The sequence below is a fragment of the Acartia tonsa genome, chromosome 3 (assembly GCF_053477335.1).
Source record: "Acartia tonsa isolate MP-2025a chromosome 3, ASM5347733v1, whole genome shotgun sequence".
Taxonomy (NCBI): domain Eukaryota; kingdom Metazoa; phylum Arthropoda; class Copepoda; order Calanoida; family Acartiidae; genus Acartia; species Acartia tonsa.
The window spans coordinates 60397463-60423017 of record NC_137262.1 but is presented as its reverse complement, the minus strand read 5'-3'; the positions used below and the strand labels follow the sequence as shown (position 1 = coordinate 60423017).

General features: G+C 32.6%; 3 protein-coding genes and 1 long non-coding RNA gene across 4 annotated transcripts; 1 reads left to right on the top strand and 3 right to left on the bottom strand.

Moving 5' to 3' along the window:
* Positions 1-2501: 2501 nt before the first annotated feature.
* LOC145314756 (uncharacterized) lies at positions 2502-5263 on the bottom strand. The gene is made up of 3 exons (XM_080154815.1): positions 5168-5263; positions 4761-4847; positions 2502-3661 (listed from the first exon to the last, which is right to left on the bottom strand). The coding sequence occupies exon 3, from the start codon at positions 3635-3637 to the stop codon at positions 2711-2713; it is 927 nt and encodes a 308-aa protein (XP_080010941.1). The 5' UTR covers positions 3638-3661; positions 4761-4847; positions 5168-5263; the 3' UTR covers positions 2502-2710.
* On the bottom strand, positions 5257-8826 carry LOC145314754 (uncharacterized). Its single transcript, XM_080154812.1, has 2 exons — positions 8752-8826; positions 5257-7018 (listed from the first exon to the last, which is right to left on the bottom strand). Exon 2 carries the CDS (start codon positions 6992-6994, stop codon positions 5765-5767), a length of 1230 nt encoding a protein of 409 aa, XP_080010938.1. The 5' UTR covers positions 6995-7018; positions 8752-8826; the 3' UTR covers positions 5257-5764.
* Positions 8827-15401: 6575 nt separating this feature from the next.
* Positions 15402-19379, top strand: LOC145314987 (uncharacterized). The gene is made up of 2 exons (XM_080155056.1): positions 15402-18075; positions 18211-19379. Exons 1-2 carry the CDS (start codon positions 15402-15404, stop codon positions 19377-19379), a joined length of 3843 nt encoding a protein of 1280 aa, XP_080011182.1.
* A 3370-nt stretch (positions 19380-22749) lies between these two features.
* LOC145314759 (uncharacterized) lies at positions 22750-24627 on the bottom strand. The gene is made up of 2 exons (XR_013877864.1): positions 24545-24627; positions 22750-23436 (listed from the first exon to the last, which is right to left on the bottom strand). It is a non-coding gene; the product is annotated as an uncharacterized LOC145314759 (long non-coding RNA).
* Between the last annotated feature and the right edge of the window lie 928 nt (positions 24628-25555).

The following is a 25555-nucleotide window of genomic DNA, read 5'->3' as shown; positions in this document are numbered from 1 at the left end:
CATGATCCTAAAATTCAAAATTCTCACATAAATTGGAATTAACAAAATAGCTAATGATGTTGAAAACTGAATAAAATATTACGACAAATAAAGATAAAAAGCAGATTTTTAAATTGAAAAATAAGATTTAGATTTTTACAATTAAAATAAGATTTAGATTTTTACATAATTGAGCATTAATCCTGTCTCTCAAAATAAACATTTGTATCCTATGACAATTAAATGTTTATATTTATATTTTATGATGAACAATATCAATAGTATCAATTCTATCTTCATCATAATTCTGTTCACAAGAAAGAGGATCTTCTATTTCATGTTTAATATTTTCTTCAATATTGTCAGCTCTCATCTGGATAGAGAGAGGATCTTCATCAAATATTTCTTCTTCTTTAATTTCTTCCTTGATATAAACTTCTTCACATTTAATTAAACTAATAGATACAGCATTATTACAGCTTTTCATCATTTCTAAATGTCCAGGGGATTTATAATGTCTTGATAACTCTGAACTAGAGATATAATGTTTATTACAAAGTTTACATGAGAATGGCTTCTCACCAGTATGAATTCTTTTATGTCTAGTAAAATTACTATTATCAGAGAAAGTCTTTCCACATTGTTCACATGAGTATAGTTTCTCACCTGTATGGATCATTTTATGGGAAATCAAATACCTATTCTGTGAGAAAGTCTTTTTACATTGTTCACATGAAAATGGCTTCTCTTCAGTATGGATTCTTTTGTGTACAGTCATATTACTACTTGTTGTAAATGTCTTTTCACATTGATCACATGCGAAAGGGTTCTCACCTGTATGAATTCTTTTGTGCCTTGTCAATGCACTATTAGTTGTAAATGCCTTTTCACATTGATCACATGAGAATGGGTTCTCACCAGTATGAACTCTTTTGTGTAAAGTCAAATTAAAACTAGTTGTAAATGTCTTTTCACATTGATCACATGAGTATGGTTTCTCACCCGTATGAACTCTCATATGAACGACCAACTTAGATTGATGTTGAAAATTCTTGTTACAAATAACACAAGTATTCATGCTGGTATATCCTCTCTTAATCTCCTAAAATAATTTTATGGATTAGTATTAGAACTTAGAAGATTGTAATACAAATATTTTAAGGTAACAAAATTGTTTACACAAAATCATGGTGAGAAAGGTAAAATAAGGATGATAACTTCCAGAGAAACAAAATTGTATAAATCCAATGTTTACATTTTATATGAATTGTTGTCAACAAACTAATTAACTACCTAAGAATTTATAAGAAAAAGCGGCCTTTCTTGTAACAATTATAGAAATTCTTTACTTTCTTAATTGTACCTTATTGTAATTATATTGTGTACAGAGATTCTTTACCTCCCAATATTTAATTAGATACCTCGTGATAGAAAGTAGATCTGTATAATGGATTCCTCTCTGTTTACTTTGATTGTTACTTGCTGACTTCCAATGATACTTTTGTCAACCTAAATCATAAACAATAGTTAACTTTTGTTCATAAAAAAAATCTAAACTAAATCTCCGCCCATTTACTTAAATATGATGCCCAATGCGCGGATTCTTCCCATTTTTAATGAGAAACTGGACAAGCAATTATTGGAGTGAATAAAGATTCTGGCAGCAAATTATTTTTATCATCCATTATTTGAGGATATAGGTTTTTAAATATCGTTTTGTCATCATACAATATCAATGTAATTTAGCGGCTCAAACAGAATAAATGTGAACTTAATACGGACAGATGGTCAAAATTGGAGAAAGGCTTTGCATGTAAAATATGATAAGAAATTAAAGTACTTTTCATGAATTTATTCCACAAACAAAATTCCTCTGCAGATATCTATCTGTTCACTGTGATTGTTAGTTGCTGACTGACAATGATACTTTTGTCAACCCAAAAAAAAAAGAATAGTTAACTCTTATTTCAATAAATAAAAAAATCTCCGCCCATTTACTTAAATATGAAGATCATATAGTACTCCTCCCACTTTTATTCAGAAATGGGACAAGTAAATACTTTTGTTAAATGGTGTCATGTTAATTAAACAAAAATTCTGGCGGAAAATTATTGTTTATTATTGATTATTACATATGATAGGTTTTTAAATGTATGTATGTCAATATCTCATATTCAAACAATCCAAATATTAATATTGGTGAAGCCCCTAGAGGATAAGGAAGAGCCTTAAGTATGAATAAAACTAAATAACCTGTTCATTTAGAAACAATATTGATAGGAAACTTTAATCTTTATAACATTGATGTCTATACTTGGTGCATTTTTATGTATTATAAATATTTATCTGAAAATAATATATTTACATTTGATAAATATTATATTCACACAGAAACAAATAAATTAATGATTGTCATTATGCTTAAAAACATCAAAATTATTACCAGAAAATTACAGTAAAAATAAATTATTGTTAAAAATAAAGTTGTAAGCAAAATAAAAAAGGAGATTCTGATTGATTAAATAAATAAATTCATATATCAATTGAAAGTAAAACGAAACTCAGATTTTTTATATTTTTGTCTAAAAGTTATTTGTCTTTGAACAGCATTTGATAAATAAAGATTCAATTGCGGTGTTTTAACAGTTAAAATAAGATTTCGATTTTTATATAATTGAGCATTAATCCTGTCTCTCTAAATAAACATTTTTATACTATGACAATTCAATATTTATAATTTATGATGAACAATATCAATAGTATCAATTCTATCTTCATCATAATTGTGTTGACAAGAAAGAGGATCTTCTATTTCTTGTTTAATATTTTCTTCAATATTGTCAGCTCTCATCTGGATAGAGAGAGGATCTTCATCAAATATTTCTTCTTCTTTAATTTCTTCCTTGACATCAACTTCTTCACCTTTAATTAAACTAATAGATACAGGAGGTGGAACTTTATTATTACAGCTTTTCATCATTTCTAAATGTCCAGGGGATTTATTATGTCTTGATAAGGCTGAACTAGAGGGATAATGTTTGTCACAAAGTTTACATGGGTATGCTTTCTCACCAGTATGAATTCTTTTATGGACATTCAAATTACTATTCGTAGAGAAAGACTTTTCACATTGATCACATGAGTAAGGTTTCTCTCCAGTATGAATTCTTTTATGGACAGTCAATTCACCACCAGTAGCAAAGGTCTTTTCACATTGATCGCATGAGTATGGTTTCTCACCTGTATGAATCCTTTTGTGATAAGTCAAAGCACTTTTATCAGATAATGACTTTTCACATTGATCACATGAGAATGGTTTCTCACCTGTATGGATCCTCTTATGTGCAGTCAAATGACTTATTCGAGAAAATGCCTTTCCACATTGATCACATGAGAATGGTTTCTCACCGGTATGAACTCTTTTATGTATAGTCAATTGAGATTTAAATTTAAAATTCTTGTTACAAATGTCACAGGTATTCGTGAATGGTTTCTCACCTGTATGGATCCTCTTATGTGCAGTCAAATGACTTATTCGAGAAAATGCCTTTCCACATTGATCACATGAGAATGGTTTCTCACCGGTATGAACTCTTTTATGTATAGTCAATTGAGATCTAAATTTAAAATTCTTGTTACAAATGTCACAGGTATTCATGATGGTATATCCTCTCTCAATCTCCTGAAATTATTTTTAAGGATTAGTAGGTATTACAACATAAAATATTGTTGTACAGATATTTGTAGGTAAAAATTGTTTACAAAAAATCCGGATAAAAAAAATAAAGGATGACAACTTCCATGGAAGCAAAGCTAAAAAATAAAGTTGTATAAATCCAATGACTAAATTATATAAAAATTGTTGTTAACTAAATAACTAAATGTTTATAAGTGCAAATAGCCTTCCTCGGAATAATATTACAGATCCTTTTTTTTACAATTCTGATATGACTTACGATAAGAGCTATCTGTTAAAGACGTAATCACAAATGTAAAAAAGCTTTCCTTTTAGAATTGGAGAAAGAAAGTAATAAACATGGATGATAGCATTCATAAACAGCAAAGCTGACTAACATTGAATGACAGCATTTATATTTGTGTACAGGGGTTGATATGGTTACTAACCCTCCACCCCCCCCCCTTCTTCTTTCCAAAAATTTAGTTTTTATAATTATTGTTTATAATATTTATCAATTCCTTCTACTTTAATTGTTGTAAATCAACAAGAAATAGGCGGAGTTAGAATTTAATATTTGGGCAATAAATAAAAAGAAATTGCCATTATAGAAAAAAAATATTGATGACAACTAAAATAATTTTCTTTTTGGTACAACCAGTTCCGAAATCTATCTTTGATAAAGCAGAGTCTCTTATAAAAATTCAAATGAGAGCAGTACAAACAGACTAACACATTCAGTGATATATAGAGTAGGTGCAAAATACTTTTTTAAAAATCAGCATTGTTTACCATAAAAGAGTGTATTTAAGATAAATTCCCAATACAAACAAGAATCATCACACAAAAAAATCCGCCATGTACTAAGGAAAAAATAAAAATTTTCTCAGAGCATTAACGACACACCAACTGGCCATGTTTCTTTACAAACAAAAAATCATTAGTCTCTCTTGAATAGCAGCCGAGAAATTCACACTTCCTCCACTTAAAAATGCATAAATTGTTGAAAACCGTAAAATTCTTAATATAGTTTTAAAAAGGCAGAGTATAATATAGATCAGGTAACAGATCTAATGACGTAAAGCCCAAAAAAAACTATAAATACCTTATAATATAAACTAGATCTGTATAATGGATTTCTCTGTTCACTATAAATGTTAGTTTAGTGACTGTCTTTGATACTTTTGTCAACCTAAAACACAAACAATATTTAACTCTTGTTTATTAATAAAACCTCACAAAATCTCCGCCCATTTACTTAAATATGATACTCATATAGCACTCCTCCCACTTTTAATTAGAAACGGGACAAGTAAATCTTTAGTTAAATGGTGTGATGTTAATTAAATAAAAATTCTGGCGAAAAATTATTGTTTATTATTCATTATTACATAAGATAGGTTTTTAAATGTATGTATGTCAATAGCTCATATTCAAACAATCCAAATATTAATATTAGTGAAGCCCCTAGAGAATAAGGTAAAGCTTTAAGTATTAATAAAACTAAATAACCTGTGCATTTAGAAACAATATTGGTAGGAAACTTGTTTTCTTTGTAACATTGCTATCTATTCTTGGGGCATTTTTATGTATTATAAATATTTATCTGAAAAAAATATATTTACATTTGATAAATATTCTATTCACACAGAAACAAATAAATTAATGATTGTCATTATGCTTAAAAACATCAAAATTATTACCAGAAAATTAAAGTAAAATAAATTATTGTTAAAAAGTAAGTTGCAAGCAAAATAAAAAAGGAGATAGATTAAATAAATAAATTCATATATCAATTAAAAGTAAAACCAGACACAGATTTTTTTTATATATTTGGCCAAAAGTTATTTGTCTTTGTCCAGCATTTGATAAATAAAGATTTAATTGCGGTGTTTTAACAGTTTAACAATTAAAATAAGGTTTAGATTTTTACATAATTGAGCATTACTCCTGTCACTCTAAATAAATATTTGTATCCTATGACAATTGAATATTTATATTTATATATTATGATGAATAATATCAATAGTATCAATTCTATCTTCATCATAATTCTGTTGACAAGAAAGAGGATCTTCTATTTCTTGTTTAATATTTTCTTCAATATTGTCAGCTCTCATCTGGATAGAGAGGATCCTCTTCAAATATTTCTTCTTCTTTAATTTCTTCTTTAACATCAACTTCTTCACATTTAATTAAACTGATAGATACAGAAGGTGAAACTGTATTATTACAGCTTTTCATCATTTCTAAATGTCCAGGGGATTTTTTATGAGTATATAACTGTGAACTAGAGGTATAATGTTTCTCACATTGTTCACATGAGAATGGTTTCTCGCCAGTATGGATTCTTTTATGGACAGTCAAAGTACTAATCTGAGAAAATGTCTTTTCACATTGATCACATGAGTATGGCTTCTCACCAGTATGAACCATTTGGTGGAAAGTCAAGTAGTCACTGCAAGAAAATGTCTTTTCACATTGATCACATGAGAAAGGCTTCTCACCTGTATGAATTCTTTTGTGGTTAGTCAAATTACTATTATCAGAGAATGTCTTTTTACATTGATCACATGAATATGGTTTTTCACCTGTATGGACTCTTTTGTGCTGAGCCAATTGACCACCAGTTACAAATGTCTTTTCACATTGATCACAGAAGTATGGCTTCTCTCCTGTATGGATCCTTTTATGTACAGTCAAATTACTAATACCAGAGAAGGACTTTTCACATTGATCACATGAGTATGGCTTCTCACAAGTATGAACTTTTTTATGTATATTCAAACCACTAATCTGAGAAAAAGTCTTTTCACATTGATCACAGGAGTATGGTTTCTCTCCTGTATGAACTCTTTTATGTTTAGTCAAATTAGTACTAGTTGTAAATGTCTTTTCACATTGATCGCATGAGAATGGTTTCTCGCCCGTATGTATTCTTTCGTGAATAGTCAAACCACTATTCTGAGAAAAAGTCTTTTCACATTGATCACATGAGAATGGTTTCTCACCCGTATGTAGTCTTTTATGTAAAGTCAAAGAACTATTCTGCGAAAAGGTCTTGTCACATTGATTACATGAAAAAGGCTTCTCACCTGTATGGATCCTTTTGTGGTTAGTCAAATTAAATCTAGTTGTAAATGTCTTTTCACATTGATCACATGAGAATGGCTTCTCTCCTGTATGAATTCTTTTGTGCTTAGTCAAATTACTATTAGTTGTAAATGCCTTTTCACATTGATCACATGAGAATGGCTTCTCTCCTGTATGATCCCTCATATGAACAACCAATTTATCTTTCTTTGTAAAATTCTTGTTACAAATATCACATGTATTCATGTTGGTATATCCTCTCTCAATCTCCTGAAATATTATTTTTATTAATAAAAACACAAAATTTAGTTTTTTCCAATATTTTCAAATACACACAACATTCAGGTAAAATCTTAAACAAGGATAACAACTTCCATAGAAGCAAAGGAATAAAAAACAGACGGTCAGACAAGCACGAAAAATTGCAAATGTCATATCCAAGTTGTTGTCAATAAAGCTAAATAATTTTCATAGGACAATTTTAGAGATCCTATACTTATTTTAAAAGAAGTCGTCAGGACAAATCTGACATGCCTGAATTTACAATAAGAGCTACAGTTATAGACGTACAGACAAATGTAAAAAAGCTTCGCTTTTAAAATTTTAGAAACATATTTTTCTTCAATTTTCAAATAAACATTCAGGTTAAAAACTTTAAAATTGTAAAAAGAAAGTAATAAACAAGGATGACAAAATTTATAAAAGCGAAGCTGACAAACATGGAATAACAGCATTTATATTGTGTTCAGAGGTTGATATAGTTTTATAACCCAACCACCCTTTCTCCAGATTAAGTTTTTATAATGAAAGAATATTTAGCAACTCCTCCTACTTTAATTGTTCTAAATCAGTGATAAATGGGCTAGAATTTAAATTTGAGGCAGGGGAGTAAAATGAGCACCCCTATATGCATTAGGCCGGTAAATATAAATTATTATACAATTAATTGTGCAGGGAAAATAAATCAAAACAGTAATTAGAATAAAAAGCAACATGACAGAAAGATAGACAGGCGTAAAAAAACCTTACATTGACAAACAAAGAGTGACTGAGAGGCTAATATGATTGTATAACCCCCTTTATCAACTCCCCCTACTATATTTGTTCTAAGCAAGTGAGAAATAGGCGAAATAGTATTTCAATGATTTAGGCGGTAAATACAAATAATATAATAGAAAAAAATTATTCATGACAACATCTAGACTGTCAGCAAAATTAAACAAAATTTCAGACACTATCGTGGATAAATGCTAAGTAAAGGCATATTTCTTATAAAAATTTGACAGGCCAGCACATGAAGTAATATATAGAGTAGGTGCAAAATTCGGAAATAGTCAGCAAAATATTTACAAAACAAAATGTTTCTACCCTAACACTAACTCTTTCTTGAGTTATGATGTACAGCACAAAAAATATTTAAATACCTTAAAAAATAAAGTGGATCTGTATAATGGATTTCTCTCTGTTCACTGTGAAAGTTAGTTCTCACTGACGTTGATTCAATCATAAACCTAAATCATTAACACTAGTTATATTTATTGAAATTAAATCATAACAAATTCTCCGCCCATTTACTTAATCCTGTTTCTCAAGATGTACTTCTCCTACTTATAATCATTTTTAAAATTGAAATTGTGTGGCTTGTGTTAACAGTAGAAAAACCATCATTGTATCTACCTTATGGAAATATATGACATTGTGTTTTAGTAAGTTATGTTTTATAGAAGCTTGAATCAAAAGTAGGCTCCATCTAGCCTCCAACTATTCTCGAGAAAATCCGGTCTATCATTGCCAAAACTACCGAACAGTACACCACACTTTTAAGCTTTAAATATTTCAATAGGTTTTTACTACATCTTAATCTTATACTTAACACGAATATATTTAAATAAAATTCTGGCAGCAACTCAATGTTTATTTAGACGAAATAAAAATGCTTACAACAGAAAAATTTATGAGATTATGTTTTGTTAGCCCAAGCTGGGTGATAAAAAATGAATAACCTGTGAATTGTAAACAAAATTGTTAAAAAACTTCTTTCTTGTTGACACATCTATACTCTGTACATTTTTATTTGTTATAAAGGGGGGGGGGGCGTAATGACATAAGCTCTTAAACCGTGAGCAAAATGGTCTAAATATTGAGCTAGACCCTTCAAACTTGGTATATAAGCTTAGTCCTATAGGTATTACATCTAAATGGCAAAAAAATCCAAAAAAAATTATTTTTAGGTTAGGTTAGGTAAGAAAAACCCTGCGGAAATGGGGTTTTTAGGCTTTTTTTGGTCTATTTTGATGTGGAAACTTGCCTTAAATTGTTTTTTCTTAGGGTTTTAACTTAAATACACTGTATCTATTCATATGGACATTATACAAGATGATTCAGCAAGTCGGGGACCGACCCCAGGGGGCTAGGTGGGTGGCCCGCAGGGGTTAAGTTCATTTTTCCCAATATATTTGTTGTGATACATCAAATTATAGGTTTTTTAGGTCAAGGAACTCAAATTCAGAGCTAAAATAAGCATTAGACTAATCTGAAGCTAGCCCCAGCGGGCTAGGTTGGTGGCCCGCAGGGGTTAAGTGCATTTTTTCTAATATATATCTTGTTATATATCAAACTATAGGGTTTTTAGGTCAAGAAACTCAAATTCTAAGCGAAAATTAGCATTAGACTGACCTGAAGCTAACCCCCCCGGGCTAGGTTGGTTTTCTGCAGGGCTTAAGAGCATTTACCTAACCTAACCTAGAAACTTACTTATATTTTTACAGGTTTTTTTCTTGAATAAACTGTGTCTATTAATGAAGACTTTATTTAAGTTGATCCAGCAAGTCGGGGACCGACCCCAGCGGGCTAGGTGGGTGGCCCGCAGGGGTTAAGTGCATTTTTCCCAATATATGTATATGTTGCGATACATCAAATTATAAGTTTTTTAGGTCAGTTAACCCAAATTCAGAGCTAGAATTAGCATAAGACTAATCTAAAACTAGCCCCAGCGGGCTAGGTTGGTGGCCCGCAGGGGTTAAATGCATTATTTCCAATATAGATCTTGTTATATATCAAAATAAAGGTTTTTAAGGTCAAGAAACTCAAATTCAGAGCTAAAATTGGCTTAAGACTTACCTGAAGCTAACCCCTGCGGGCTAGAAGGTAGATTTTCCACAGGGCTTATGTGCATTTTACCTAACATAACCTAGAAACTTACTTATTCTTTTTGTTTTTTTTCCTTGAATAAACTGTGTCTATTAATGAGAACATTATTTTAGATAATCCAGCAAGTTTGGGACCGACCCCAGCGGGCTAGGTGGGTGGCCCACAGGGGTGAAGTGCATTTTTTCTAAAGTATGTGTTGTCATACATCAAATCATAGGTTTTTTATGTCAACAAACTCAAATTCAGAGCTTTTTTAAGCATTAGACTGACCTAAGGCTAACCCCCGCGGATTAGATGGGTGGCCTGCAGGGGTAAATTTTCCAAATTATGTGTTGTTATACATCAAACTATAGGTTTTTAAAGTCAATTTGGAGCTAAAAAAACACAATTGCAACCTGATGCTAGTTTTTCGTGGTATGTGGTATACATTAAATTAAAAAATTGTATCCTATTAGCATATTAAATTCTTCCACCGCTAACATTGTACTATCAAAATTGAAATTCTTTCAAATATATACCATATAAATGTAGTTTAACCAATTAACCAGGAAAAAAATATGCAGTTCACTAAATTAAGTTCAAATGCATTTCGTGAAACTACCCCTTTGAATTTCTGGACCTAAAAAAACTATAATTTTATGTATGACAACTAAAAATGCACTTAACCCCTGCGGGCCACGCACCTAGCCTGCTGGGGTCTTAAATCTTAGATAATGTTCTAATAAATAGACATAGTTTATTCCAGAAAAAAAACATAAAAAAATCAAGTAAGGTTCTAGGTTAGGTTAGATAAAATGCACTTAAGACTTGCAGGCAACCCACCTAGCCCGCTGGGGCTAGCTTCAGATTAGTCTGATGCTTTTATTAGCTGTAAATTTGAGTTTCTTGACCATAAAAACCTATAGTTGGATGTATGACAACACATACTTTAAAAAAAATGCATTTAACCCCTGAGGGACACCCACCTAGCCCGCTGGGGTCGGTCTTCGACTTGCTGGGTCATTTGAAATAAGGTCCTCATGAATGGACAGTTTATTTGAAAAAAAAACCTATAAAAAATATTAAATGTAAGTTTCTAGGTTAGGTTAGGTAAAATGCACTTAAGCCCTGTGGGCTACCTATCTAGCCCGCTGGGGTTAGCTTCAGATTAGTTAAATACTTATTTCAGCTCTGAATTTGAGTTGTTTGACCTAAAAAAACATATAATTGGATTCATCACAACATATATATTGGGGAAAATGTACTTAACCCCTGCAGGCCACCCACCTAGCCCGCTGGGGTCGGTCTTCGACTTGCTCAATCTTCTGAAATAAGGTCCTCATGAATGGACAGTTTATTCTAGAAAAAAAACCTAAAAACAATAATTAATGTAAGTTTCTAGGTTAGCTTAGGTGAAATGCACTTAAGCCCTGTGGGCAACCCAGCTAGCCCGCTGGGGTTAGCCTCAGATTATTCTTATGCTTATTTTAGCTCTGAATTTGAGTTCTTTGACCTAAAAAACATATCATTTGATGTATCACATCATATATATTGGGGAAAATGCACTTAACCCCTGCGGGCCACCCACCTAGCCCGCTGGGGTCGGTCCCCGACTTGCTGGATCATCTTAAATAAAGTCTTCATTAATAGACACAGTTTATTCAAGAAAAAAACCTGTAAAAATATAAGTAAGTTTCTAGGTTAGGTTAGGTAAATGCTCTTAAGCCCTGCAGAAAACCAACCTAGCCCGGGGGGGTTAGCTTCAGGTCAGTCTAATGCTAATTTTCGCTTAGAATTTGAGTTTCTTGACCTAAAAAACCTATAGTTTGATATATAACAAGATATATATTAGAAAAAATGCACTTAACCCCTGCGGGCCACCAACCTAGCCCGCTGGGGCTAGCTTCAGATTAGTCTAATGCTTATTTTAGCTCTGAATTTGAGTTCCTTGACCTAAAAAACCTATAATTTGATGTATCACAACAGTATATTGGGAAAAATGAACTTAACCCCTGCGGGCCACCCACCTAGCCCCCTGGGGTCGGTCCCCGACTTGCTGAATCATCTTGTATAATGTCCATATGAATAGATACAGTGTATTTAAGTTAAAACCCTAAGAAAAAACAATCTAAGGCAAGTTTCCACATCAAAATAGACCAAAAATGCCTAAAAACCCCATTTCTGCAGGGTCTTTCTTACCTAACCTAACCTAAAAATAAAATTTTTTTGATTTTTTTGCCATTTAGATGTAATACCTATAGGACTAGGCTTATATACCAAGTTTGAAGGGTCTAGCTCAATATTTAGACCATTTTGCTCACGGTTTAAGAGCTTATGTCATTACGCCCCCCCCCCCCCCTTAATCTGAAAATAATATATTAAGATTAGACAATTATAGAATATTTACATTATACAAAATAAATTATCAAATTAATGATTTGTACTTAAAAAAACATAAAAAAATGTTTAGGTAGTTAATTTTTCATTACTTATTATAGATATGGAGACATGTTGTCAAAATAAAAACAAAATATTTGTCATTAACAGTAATTTATTTTTTAGTTTAAATACAAATCTTATATTATGATGACTTTCTTTATGTATGTATGCAAGGTCAATACTATCTCAAAAACGGCTGGACAAACTGTTCTCTAATTTAGGCAAGGTGTTAAAAAATAATAAAGTAGAGATGTTATGGATATTAATTAAAATTGGATAATAATTATGTTGTATTTATATTAGAAATTATTCATTTACATTTCTGTTCACAAGAAAGAGGGTCTTCTATTTCTTGTTTAATATTTTCTTCAATATTGTCAGCTCTTATCTGGGTAGAGAGAGGATCTTCATCACATATTTCTTCTTCTCCAATTTCTTCTTTGATATAAACTTCTTCACATTTAATTAAACTAATAGAAACAGGAGGTGAAACTGTATTATTACAGGTTTTTATCATTTCTAAATGTTTAACAGATTTTTTGTGTTTTGATAACTGTGAACTAGAGGTATAATGTTTGTCACAAAGTTTACATGCGTATGGCTTCTCGCCAGTATGGATCCTTTTGTGATTAGTCAAATCACCACCAGTTACAAATGTCTTTTCACATTGATCACATGAGAATGGCTTCTCGCCAGTATGGATCCTATCGTGGTAGGTCAAGTGATTTCTAGTTGTAAATGTCTTTTCACATTGATCACATGAGAAAGGGTTCTCACCTGTATGAACTCTTTTATGAACAGTCAAAGCACAATTATTAAAAAATGTCTTTTTACATTGATCACATGAGTATGGCTTCTCACCTGTATGGATCCTTTTGTGTTTAATCAAATTACTATTATCAGAAAATGTCTTTCCACATTGATCACAAGTGTATCGCTTCTCACCTGTGTGTGTCTTTTTGTGTCTAGTCAAATTACCACCAGTTGTAAATGTCTTCTCACATTGATCACATGAGTATGGCTTCTCTTCTGTATGAACTCTCATATGAACAACCAAGTTAGATTTCAATGTAAAATTCTTATTACAAATATCACAGGTATTCATCCTCTCTCAATCTCCTAAAATATTATTTTTATTAATAAAAAAATAAAGTATTGTTTTTCCAATATTTTCAAATAAACACAACATTCAGGTAAAAACTGAAACAAAGATAACACTTTCTATAGAAGCAAAGCAAGAAAAATTGTAAAAGTCATATCCAAGTTGTTGTCAATAAAGCAAAATAATTTTAATACAAACTACCTTTCTTTAACAATTTTACTGATTCTTTACTTATTGTTAAAAGAATCATCAGAAAAATTCTGATATGCCTCATTGCCTAACTTTACGATAAGACCTACTGTTAAAGACCTACAGCCAAATGTATAAAAGCTTCATTACTAAAAATTGTACAAAGAAAGTAATAAACAAGAATGTTAACATTTATATTGTGTACAGAGGTTGATATGGTTTTATAATCCAGCCACCCCCCCCCCCCCTCTCTCCAGATTTAGTTTTTATAATTCTATAATTATTTTTTTATAATATTTAGCAACTTCTCCTACATTAATTTTTCTAAATTAATGATAAATGGGCGGAGTTAGAATTTAATATTTAAGTCAGGAGATTGAAATGAGGAATTTCAAAGTTTGAGATAAGGGGCGTCGTAGCTCAGTGGTAACGCACTGAGTTACGGTGGTAAGAGTTCGAGTTCTAGTCCCCATGTGGCAACTCGAATTTCTCAGTTAAATACATTCACGCAACTTCCCCTTGTTGTGTAACAATGGAGATTATTGAGTGGTTTGGATGCTTAATAGTTAGGTACATAATATCTGTTCAATCCTTTTTCCAAGCTCCTCTGCGGATAGCATCATTCATTACGGTGACTTACTTTGGGACACCTGCCATACTCGGAAAGGGTAAGGTAATAACGAATAGCCCCATTGAGACAGTGTGGAGCTTGATAGCCCTAGTGGCTATACAAAAGTGTCTTGTCTTGTCTATTTTTTAAAAATAGTTTAACTAATGCAGAGTTTCATATAGATTAGATATTAAATTAAAATAATAGAGGGGGTAGGGTTTAAATAACTGTTTGTTTAATGTTCATGGGGTGGGGAGCCTATGGCGACTTTCAATTAGGTCTTTATATATCATTTAATAGCGTCGGAAATATTAACACAGCTAAGTCGATACAGAAGAGGAGAAAGCAATTTGCTAGCAGCCACCACTGAGTCTGCATCTATACTTAAAGATCAGTTAACAGATCTAACTGATAAACTATAATATATACTATAGTATTAGTTATATTATAGTTTACTAATTGAATGTTTATTTGTATAATAATTGTGATTTCAGATATAATGTAAAATGTATTTGTTATCCTCTCCCTTTAACTTATATGTGTTTATTTCCAGATAAGTATATCTTGGTAGAATGTGAGGAAGAGAGAAAGAGGATGTGCATTTGTCTGTATTAAGTGAGAAGTAAGTCACTTTATCAATAGTAGCATCAGCTACGTTTTGATCTACGGACCATCTCTTTCTCTCATAGGTTAGTTAGACTAAAACAGAAATGGCTCCAGGAGTGAGCATTAGTGTACCTGTGCTGAGTAAAGCAAGGTCATATGAAACTTGGAAAAAGGAAATTGAACTTTGGTGTAAAATTACTGATATCAAAAAGGAAAAATTAGGTATTACTATAGCATTAGCATTACCTGATGATGAATGTCATTTTGGTACAGACATAAAGTCAGAAATTCTGGAAAATTTAACTGTTGAGCAATTAGAATCTCAAGAGGGTCCAGTACATATCACAGATTATTTAGATAAGATCCTAAGTAAGGATAAAACAGTGGATAAGTTTCAAAGGTTTAAGGATTTTGTAAATTGTAAAAGAAAAGATAATCAAAACATTGATGATTTTCTTAGGAATTTTGATTCCCATGTCAATCGTCTGAAAGGAGTCGGACAAAAGATTGATGGAGACATTATTACATTTATGCTAATTTTAAATGCCAATCTGGAAAGATGGGAGGTTAGTATGATAATGTCTAAGCTAGACTTTGATGAAGTTTTACTAGTTTATGATAAAGCTAAGAAGCAAATGAGGCAGGTTTTAGGAAATACTATTTCTTCAGCTTCAGAAACATCTGAAGGTAAATCTAAAGATAGTTTTACAATAAAATCTGAGCCAGTTGAGGATGTATTAGCAGCTAATAGCTATAGAGGAGGCTTCAGAAGAGGCCAAGGTAATAATAGAGGAAGAGGCCAAGGGAGAGGTAATGGTTATCAGGGTAACAGACCCAATAACAATGGTAGTAGACCATTCCAACCCGGTGGGAAACCGGTAGGTAAGAATGGAATTGGTCGAGATGGTAATCAACTCAGATGTAGAATATGTGAGTCCACTCATCATTTTGTTAGAGATTGTCCTCACAAGAATGAGAGTGTGAATTATACTGAAACCACTGATAATTCTCAAAGCAATGAGAATGAACATGTGTTTTTCAGTGACATTGCTTTAAAAGCAAGTGATCCCAAGACCATGGTGCATTTTACTGCAGAAGCAATAAATTGTGCTGCTCTTGACACTTGTTGCTCTTCCTCAGTAGCAGGGGAAGAGTGGATGAAAATATATATAGCATCGTTACCAGGTAACATGAAAGATATGGTTTTAGGACCAATGAAAGGAAATAAAACATTCCAGTTTGGTAATCTAGGATTACTAAAATCTGTAGGTAGATATAGGATTCCTGCCATGATAGCTGGAAAGCTTGATCAACTGGAAGTTGATGTGATCAGTTCAGATATTCCTCTACTTTTGTCTAAGAAAGACATGAAGAAGAGAGGTATGATTCTAAATCTGAATGAAGATAAAGTCTACTTCTCAAAGAATGATAACAAATCAGAAGATTTGTTTACTTCTTCAGCAGGACATTACATTTTGCCACTACTAGAGAAAAGTGGTGAGGTGTGTCAGGTTGAAGAAGTATTGGCAGTAAATTTCAAATCATGTGAAGATAATGAATGCCAAAAGGCATATTTAAAACTTCACAAGCAATTTGGTGGTCACAGACCAAAGAAATGTTTTGTTGATCTCTTGAAAGGGGCTAATGCATGGCAACCAAGAATAGGTTCTATGCTTGACAAGATTATTGATGGCTGTGAAGCCTGTATTCTTAGGAAAAGAAGTCCTGATAGGCCTGCAGTAGCAATGCCAATGGCAACAGACTTTAATGAAAAAGTAGCTATTGATCTTAAGAAATGGAAATCAGGACACATTTTGTATATGATTGATATGTATACAAGATTAACTCAAGCTGCGTTTATACCTAATAAAAGTCCAGAACATGTTATCACTGCAATTCTAGTAAAGTGGATTGCAGTATATGGTGTCCCTAAGGCAATTTTGAATGATAATGGGGGAGAATTTGTAAATGCTGAGATGCAAGAGCTCAAGTCCTGGTTGAATATTGTAGATCTTACTACAGGGGCTGAAGCTGCTTACCAAAATGGTATGTGTGAAAAAAATCACTATACTGTTGACAATATAGTAGATAGAATAGAAGAAGATTTTCCAAATATACCCATTCATGCAAAATTGGCGTGGGCTTGCATGACTAAGAATTGTCTGCAAAATGTACATGGATACAGTCCTAATCAATTGGTGTTTGGAAGGAATCCAAATTTGCCAAATATTATGACTGATGGCCCCCCTTCATGGGAAGAAAGCACAGTAAGTGATAGGTTAGGTGCTCATATTGCGGCTTTAAAAGCAAGTCGCAAAGGTTTCATTGAGTCAGAATTTAGCGAGAGAATCAAAAGAGCTCTTAAGTCTAAGATAAGGTGTGCAGAGATGCAGCTTGAACATGGAGATATTGTGTATTATCTTCGTGAAGGTATAAACAGATGGAGAGGCCCTGCCAAAGTTATGTTTCAAGATGGTAAGATTATTCATCTTAGGCATGGAGCCAATGTTGTAAGGTGTTCAGCAAACAGGATTGTAAAGGCTAAGGAGGAACTAGCCGCTAAAGTAAGAGGTGAAGACAACTGCAAGGAAGTAGTTGATTCATTGCCAAGTAGTGTAAAGGAGAATACAGTTGAGGATAATACTAATGATTCTTCTATAATAGAATTTGCTGAAGACAACATTGAGACTGTAGGTTCTCAGATGTTGCCTGATAATGAGAGTGAATGTGTTGAAGCTAATACTTCACAAAAAGAGGATCTAAGTGTACAAGAAGGTACCTTAAATGAAGAAAATCATTCTAACAAAAGGAAGGCTGACAAAGAGTTGACTCCTGTTAAGAATACTAAACAGGCCAAAATTAAACTTATCCGTGTCAATGATAAGGTTAGAATTCGTCAAGAAGATGGTACCTGGAATGAAGCAACCATTATCAGCAGAGGCGGCAAAGCTTCTGGAAAATATTCTAATATTTGGAATATAGAGTATGATGATAATACTCAAGCTTGGTTCGACAGTGAAGCAGTTGAATTTGAAAAGATTCAAGATACACCTGAGGAAGTTCATGCTGTTATGGTTCCTAAAAGTTTGCAGAAGCAACCAGAATGTTTAGCAGCAAAGGAAGCAGAACTTCAAAAGCTGAAAGACTTCAAGACATATGAGGTTGTAGCGGATGTTGGTCAACCTAGAATCACTACAACCTGGGTGGTTTGTGAAAAAGATGATGGAATTAAAGCTAGATTAGTAGCACGGGGTTATGAAGAAACAAATGAAATTGTTTCAGATTCCCCAACTATGACCAAAAGCTCTCTTAGATTGATATTGTCTTTAGCGGCTAGCAAAAGCTGACAGGTAGAGACAACTGACATTAATTCAGCATTTCTCCAAGGGGAACAAATTCAACGCGAAGTTTTTGTAAAACCCCCTAAGGAGGCAAATCTTGAAAAAGACAAGATTTGGAAGCTCTTAAAATGCTTGTATGGCTTAAAAGATGCTTCCCGACAATGGTATGAAAGAGTTATTGATGAACTCTTTAAAGCAGGATTTAGGGCAACTGAACTTGATCCTGCAGTTTTCTTCATGGTCAACCAAAATGGTGAGGTAATTGGAATTGTAGGTGTACATGTTGATGATTTTATTCATGCAGGTACTATGGAATTTAATGAAAAAGTCATTATTCCATTGATGAATGCTTTCCAGGTTGGCAAGAATGAGAAAGGTAGTTTTATGTATACTGGTTTTAAGATAAACCAATCTAACTATGGAATTATGTTAGATCAAAATGCTTATGTGGAGAAAAATTTGAAAGTCCAACCTTTGGAGCCAAGTAGGGCTCGTCAAAAGAATTCCCCTCTATCAGAAGGAGAACTTTCTGATCTGAGGAAAATGGTTGGTGGAATTAATTGGGTTGTTAGAGCTACTAGACCAGATATTTCATTTGAGTTGATAGATTTGAGCACAAAATTTAAGAAAGGCACTGTTGATGATCTAGTAAGAGCTAGAAAAGTCATTCAACATCTGAAAGAAAGTGAGTGTAAGATTTTCTTTCCTAAACTTGATGTAGCAAGTTTAGAGATTCTGGTTTATACTGATGCATCATTTGGAAATATCAATGATGGTCTAGGCTCTGTAGGTGGTCAATTGATATTCCTTAAAGATAAGGATGACAATATGTCATTGATTGAGTGGCAGGCTAACAAAGTTCGTAGAATTGTTAGGAGTACACTTGCAGCTGAAGCTTTCAGCTTGGTAGATGGGTTAGAAAATGCTATTTACCTTAGGCGACTGATATCTGAGCTGACTGGGAAAGCAGCAGATAGTATCAAGATTAAAGCTATTACTGATAATCGCTCTTGTGTTGATGCTATCATGTCTACTTCTTTGATTGATGATAAGAGATTGAGAATTGAGATTGGTATGCTAAAATGCATGCTTAAAGAAAAAGTTATCAATCAGATCAAGTGGGTTAAAGGTGCAGAACAATTGGCTGATTGTCTTACTAAAAGAGGAGCATCTGGTTTTAATCTCTTGCATATTGTTCAAAATGGTAAGCACTAATAACTCTTTGTTTAAATACAAACAAGAGTTATATTTTTTTTTTCGACATGATCCCTAGTTATTTTAGAATAAATAACCTTTTTTTACTTCATGTTTTTATCACAAGACACTTTTACAATAAGTAAAAGTATATCTTAGAATGGATTTTTTTTAGTTTTTTACTGTTTTTACAGAAACTAGTTTTTAGATTAAAATGTGACTTTAGAATAAGTATTTATTTTGTTTCTTATTTTTATGGTTTATGCAAAAACCATGTTTTTTTCAGATTAAAGTGTAAGTATTCATTTTATTTCTTATGTTTTTTTTCAGATTAAAGTGTGACTTTAGAATAAGTACCTATTCATTTTATTTCGTATTTTTATGGTTTATGCAAAAACCATGTATTTCTTTTCTGCTTGGTTTATTTAAAGCAAAAGTAGCAGAAAATAAATGGTTCCACTGTGCTTTAAAGATTAAGTTCAGTAAGTATGATTTTAATCTTTTGACTTGATTTTAGTATAGTTAAAGTTATTTACTATTAATTTGTTTTGGAAGCAGCCAACAATTATAGAAATAATTTATATTAATATTTGATTAGTTTGAATATTTTGGAAAATGATATATATATTTTTTTCAGAAATTGTTTAATATAACAATGAGTGTCATGGTAATTCGCTCCAGAATGCCTAAAAGCAAGTATTTCCACTACAGGTTACCTGGAAGTTCTGTGGATACCTGTAAGATTTTGTATGTTGGTTGTGAGGACTCATTTTCTGATTTCTCAGAAACGTTGAAGTCTATTCCAGGCATTGACAATACTCTAGCCTGTTTAATGTTTGAATCTGACACTGAAGTGAATCAGCTTGTCAATGAACTTGAGATGTTCATCAAAAACTGTAAGTATGATGACATCAAAGTTGTTTTGGATATTTTTAGTTTGTATAAACATCTTGGATTGGTAGAATGTCAGAACATTCTCTGTGTTCTCAATGAATACCTATTGTGCAACTGGAACATCCGGTTTGCCTTTGCTCCCCCTATTTTGACCCCAGCTGAAAATACTAAGTGGGAGGAAATCTCGAAAATCCAGGAATTTGTTAACCAGCAAAATGTGAATGAGGGGAAGAATCCTTTGTTTCCATTTAGATGGGTAATGAGGTTTAACAAACACAACTTACTTTGCCATGTTCCCTCTAACTGGGAAAATGATAGTGTAACACTAAATTTGAAAGGTTCTAAAGCCTATTTTCGCTGTATTTGGATGTATATCCGTGACTCCATGGATGCCAGTTTGGTCAAATACGACCTAAACTCTAGGATTAAGCCACAAACTACATCTTCTTTTAGACCTGTAAACACACAGTCTAGAAGATCTGTAGGTGTAGGCCGCAGGTTGAGTTCTGTTTCACGTGGCAACCATGATGCTAGGGCTGTTCTTTCTCACCGAAGAATCACCAGAGAGCTGGAGTTGTGCAAGAGACTCATGTCCATGAACATTGTCGGCTACAATACACGTGGTGGGGTTGAAGAGATGCTGAAGAACATGTCTCTCTACTTCACAGTCAATAATTAAGTTGAAATTCTTTCATATATTGTGATATTTTCTATCAAATTTGTCAGATGCAGATCTCATATTTTATATACTTTCTATGCTCTATTATTTTTTTAGAATATATTTTTTTATGAAAAAAATGAAAAAAAAAAGAAAAGAAAAAGATAAATAATAATGAATGATAAACTACAGGGTCATTCAAGAGAAATGATTTTTTTAAAAACTTAATTATGCATAGAAAATAAAACAATTATGTAAAATCCTTTATATATTTGGGAAACATATTATGAGACATTTATGTTTCAAATATTTGAAAATGATTATTTCAACAAATTATGTCCTAAAAACCGGTTTTTCCAAAGGCCTTTTTTTCGAAGATTTATTGATTTAAGCTTAAGCCCTGTGGGCAACCCAGCTAGCCCGCTGGGGTTAGCCTCAGATTATTCTTATGCTTATTTTAGCTCTGAATTTGAGTTCTTTGACCTAAAAAACATATCATTTGATGTATCACATCATATATATTGGGGAAAATGCACTTAACCCCTGCGGGCCACCCACCTAGCCCGCTGGGGTCGGTCCCCGACTTGCTGGATCATCTTAAATAAAGTCTTCATTAATAGACACAGTTTATTCAAGAAAAAAACCTGTAAAAATATAAGTAAGTTTCTAGGTTAGGTTAGGTAAATGCTCTTAAGCCCTGCAGAAAACCAACCTAGCCCGGGGGGGTTAGCTTCAGGTCAGTCTAATGCTAATTTTCGCTTAGAATTTGAGTTTCTTGACCTAAAAAACCTATAGTTTGATATATAACAAGATATATATTAGAAAAAATGCACTTAACCCCTGCGGGCCACCAACCTAGCCCGCTGGGGCTAGCTTCAGATTAGTCTAATGCTTATTTTAGCTCTGAATTTGAGTTCCTTGACCTAAAAAACCTATAATTTGATGTATCACAACAGTATATTGGGAAAAATGAACTTAACCCCTGCGGGCCACCCACCTAGCCCCCTGGGGTCGGTCCCCGACTTGCTGAATCATCTTGTATAATGTCCATATGAATAGATACAGTGTATTTAAGTTAAAACCCTAAGAAAAAACAATCTAAGGCAAGTTTCCACATCAAAATAGACCAAAAAAGCCTAAAAACCCCATTTCTGCAGGGTCTTTCTTACCTAACCTAACCTAAAAATAAAATTTTTTGGATTTTTTTGCCATTTAGATGTAATACCTATAGGACTAGGCTTATATACCAAGTTTGAAGGGTCTAGCTCAATATTTAGACCATTTTGCTCACGGTTTAAGAGCTTATGTCATTACGCCCCCCCCCCCCTTAATCTGAAAATAATATATTAAGATTAGACAATTATAGAATATTTACATTATACAAAATAAATTATCAAATTAATGATTTGTACTTAAAAAAACATAAAAAAATGTTTAGGTAGTTAATTTTTCATTACTTATTATAGATATGGAGACATGTTGTCAAAATAAAAACAAAATATTTGTCATTAACAGTAATTTATTTTTTAGTTTAAATACAAATCTTATATTATGATGACTTTCTTTATGTATGTATGCAAGGTCAATACTATCTCAAAAACGGCTGGACAAACTGTTCTCTAATTTAGGCAAGGTGTTAAAAAATAATAAAGTAGAGATGTTATGGATATTAATTAAAATTGGATAATAATTATGTTGTATTTATATTAGAAATTATTCATTTACATTTCTGTTCACAAGAAAGAGGGTCTTCTATTTCTTGTTTAATATTTTCTTCAATATTGTCAGCTCTTATCTGGGTAGAGAGAGGATCTTCATCACATATTTCTTCTTCTCCAATTTCTTCTTTGATATAAACTTCTTCACATTTAATTAAACTAATAGAAACAGGAGGTGAAACTGTATTATTACAGGTTTTTATCATTTCTAAATGTTTAACAGATTTTTTGTGTTTTGATAACTGTGAACTAGAGGTATAATGTTTGTCACAAAGTTTACATGCGTATGGCTTCTCGCCAGTATGGATCCTTTTGTGATTAGTCAAATCACCACCAGTTACAAATGTCTTTTCACATTGATCACATGAGAATGGCTTCTCGCCAGTATGGATCCTATCGTGGTAGGTCAAGTGATTTCTAGTTGTAAATGTCTTTTCACATTGATCACATGAGAAAGGGTTCTCACCTGTATGAACTCTTTTATGAACAGTCAAAGCACAATTATTAAAAAATGTCTTTTTACATTGATCACATGAGTATGGCTTCTCACCTGTATGGATCCTTTTGTGTTTAATCAAATTACTATTATCAGAAAATGTCTTTCCACATTGATCACAAGTGTATCGCTTCTCACCTGTGTGTGTCTTTTTGTGTCTAGTCAAATTACCACCAGTTGTAAATGTCTTCTCACATTGATCACATGAGTATGGCTTCTCTTCTGTATGAACTCTCATATGAACAACCAAGTTAGATTTCAATGTAAAATTCTTATTACAAATATCACAGGTATTCATCCTCTCTCAATCTCCTAAAATATTATTTTTATTAATAAAAAAATAAAGTATTGTTTTTCAAATATTTTCAAATAAACACAACATTCAGGTAAAAACTGAAACAAAGATAACAACTTCTATAGAAGCAAAGCAAGAAAAATTGTAAAAGTCATATCCAAGTTGTTGTCAATAAAGCAAAATAATTTTAATACAAACTACCTTTCTTTAACAATTTTACTGATTCTTTACTTATTGTTAAAAAAATCATCAGAAAAATTCTGATATGCCTAACTTTACGATAAGACCTACTGTTAAAGACCTACAGTCAATTGTATAAAAGCTTCGCTAATAAAAATTGTACAAAGAAAGTAATAAACAAGAATGTTAACATTTATATTGTGTACAGAGGTTGATATGGTTTTATAATCCAGCCACCCCCCCTCTCCCCAGATTTAGTTTTTATAATTCTATAATTATTTTTTTATTATATTTAGCAACTTCTCCTACTTTAATTTTTCTAAATTAATGATAAATGGGCGGAGTTAGAATTTAATATTTGAGTCAGGAGATTGAAATGAGGAATTTCAAAGTTTGAGATAAGGGGCGTCGTAGCTCAGTGGTAACGCACTGAGTTACGGTGGTAAGAGTTCGAGTTCTAGTCTCCATGTGGCAACTCGAATTTCTCAGTTAAATAAATTCATGCAACTTCCCCTAGTTGAATAAGAAGGGAGATTATTGAGTGGTTTGGATGCTTAATAGTTAGGTACATAATATCTGTTCAATCCTTTTTCCAAGCTCCTCTGCGGATAGCATCATTCATTACGGTGACTTAATTTGGGACACCTGCCATACTCGGCGAGGGTAAGGTAATAACGAGTAGCCCCATTGAGACAGCGTGGAGCTTGATAGCCCTGGTGGCTATACAAAAGTGTCTTGTCTTGTCTATTTTTGAAAAATAGTTTAACTAATGCAGAGTTTCATATAGATTAGATATTAAATTAAAATAATAGAGGGGACAGGTGTTAAATAACTGTCCCCTCTTGCTAGCAGCCACCACTGGGTCTGCATCTAAACTTAAAGATCAGTTAACAGATCTAACCCTAACTCTTTCTGGAGTATAACTCAAAAAAAAACTTTAAATACCTTATAATAGATCTGTATAATGGATTTCTCTCTGTTCACTATGAATGTTAGTTCTTGACTATCTTTAATACAATTATCAACCTAAAACATTAACAATATTTAACTCCTTGTTTATTAAAATGAAGCTAAACCAAATCTCCGCCCATTTACTTAAGTAAGATGCTCAAGGCAGACTCCTCCCACTTTAAATCAGAAACTGGACAAGCAATTTTTAGAGTGAATAAAGATTCTGGCGGCAAATTATTAATTATCATTCATTATTACATGATATAGGTTTTTAAAATGTAAATTTATCATTAGGTATATAAGATTAATGTAATGTAGCGGCTCAAACAGAACAACAGTGGATGGTAATGTGGCTCAACAAGTAGCGCATCCGCTAATCGTCGGGGAGGTGATAGTTTCGAATCTCGGCTTAACACAACGTCATAACTAAAGATGTTGAAAATGGTTCCTACTGCTACTATGTCAGGTGCGCAACATTAATAGTTAGAGTAGGGGGGGATGCAGTGGCCAAAATCTTGCGTAACTCATTACTATGCACAGTAAGAACTTCTCAGACAAAGGTCATGCAATCAAAGAGTTTATTGTCAAATGGGAGTTACTTAACCTATTACCACTGGAATTTGAACAGAAAAGCAGACATTTGGCTCCCCTTTGTTATGCTGGGTTGTTGGACCATGGCGTTTGAGTGTCATGGACAGCATCCCCACCCATATGAGGTAATTGATGGTAATGAGCAGCTCCTGCTTATGGACCAAGCTAATCACCCTTATTCTTACTGTTGATGTCACGCACCTAACATAGCAGCATTAGTTACCATTATTAATGCCTCTATTATGACGCAGTGAGGCTCAGCCTTAAACCTGACCCCTCCCCGACAGTAAGCTGACACATTACCAACTACGGATTTTCCATTCAAACCAACAGACAACAATACTGTAGATATGATAATAAATTAAAGTACCTTTCATGAGTTTATTCCTTAATTCTCTGTTCACTGTGAAAGTT

Coding starts and splice junctions, on each gene's coding strand:
- LOC145314756 (XM_080154815.1), bottom strand. CDS start 3,637: ATGAATACCTGTGACATTTGTAACAAGAATTTTAAATTTAGATCTCAA.
- LOC145314987 (XM_080155056.1), top strand. CDS start 15,402: ATGTCTAAGCTAGACTTTGATGAAGTTTTACTAGTTTATGATAAAGCT. Junction 18,076..18,210: donor AGCTAGATTAGTAGCACGGG/GTTATGAAGAAA, acceptor CATTTCTCCAAG/GGGAACAAATTCAACGCGAA.
- LOC145314754 (XM_080154812.1), bottom strand. CDS start 6,994: ATGAATACATGTGATATTTGTAACAAGAATTTTACAAAGAAAGATAAA.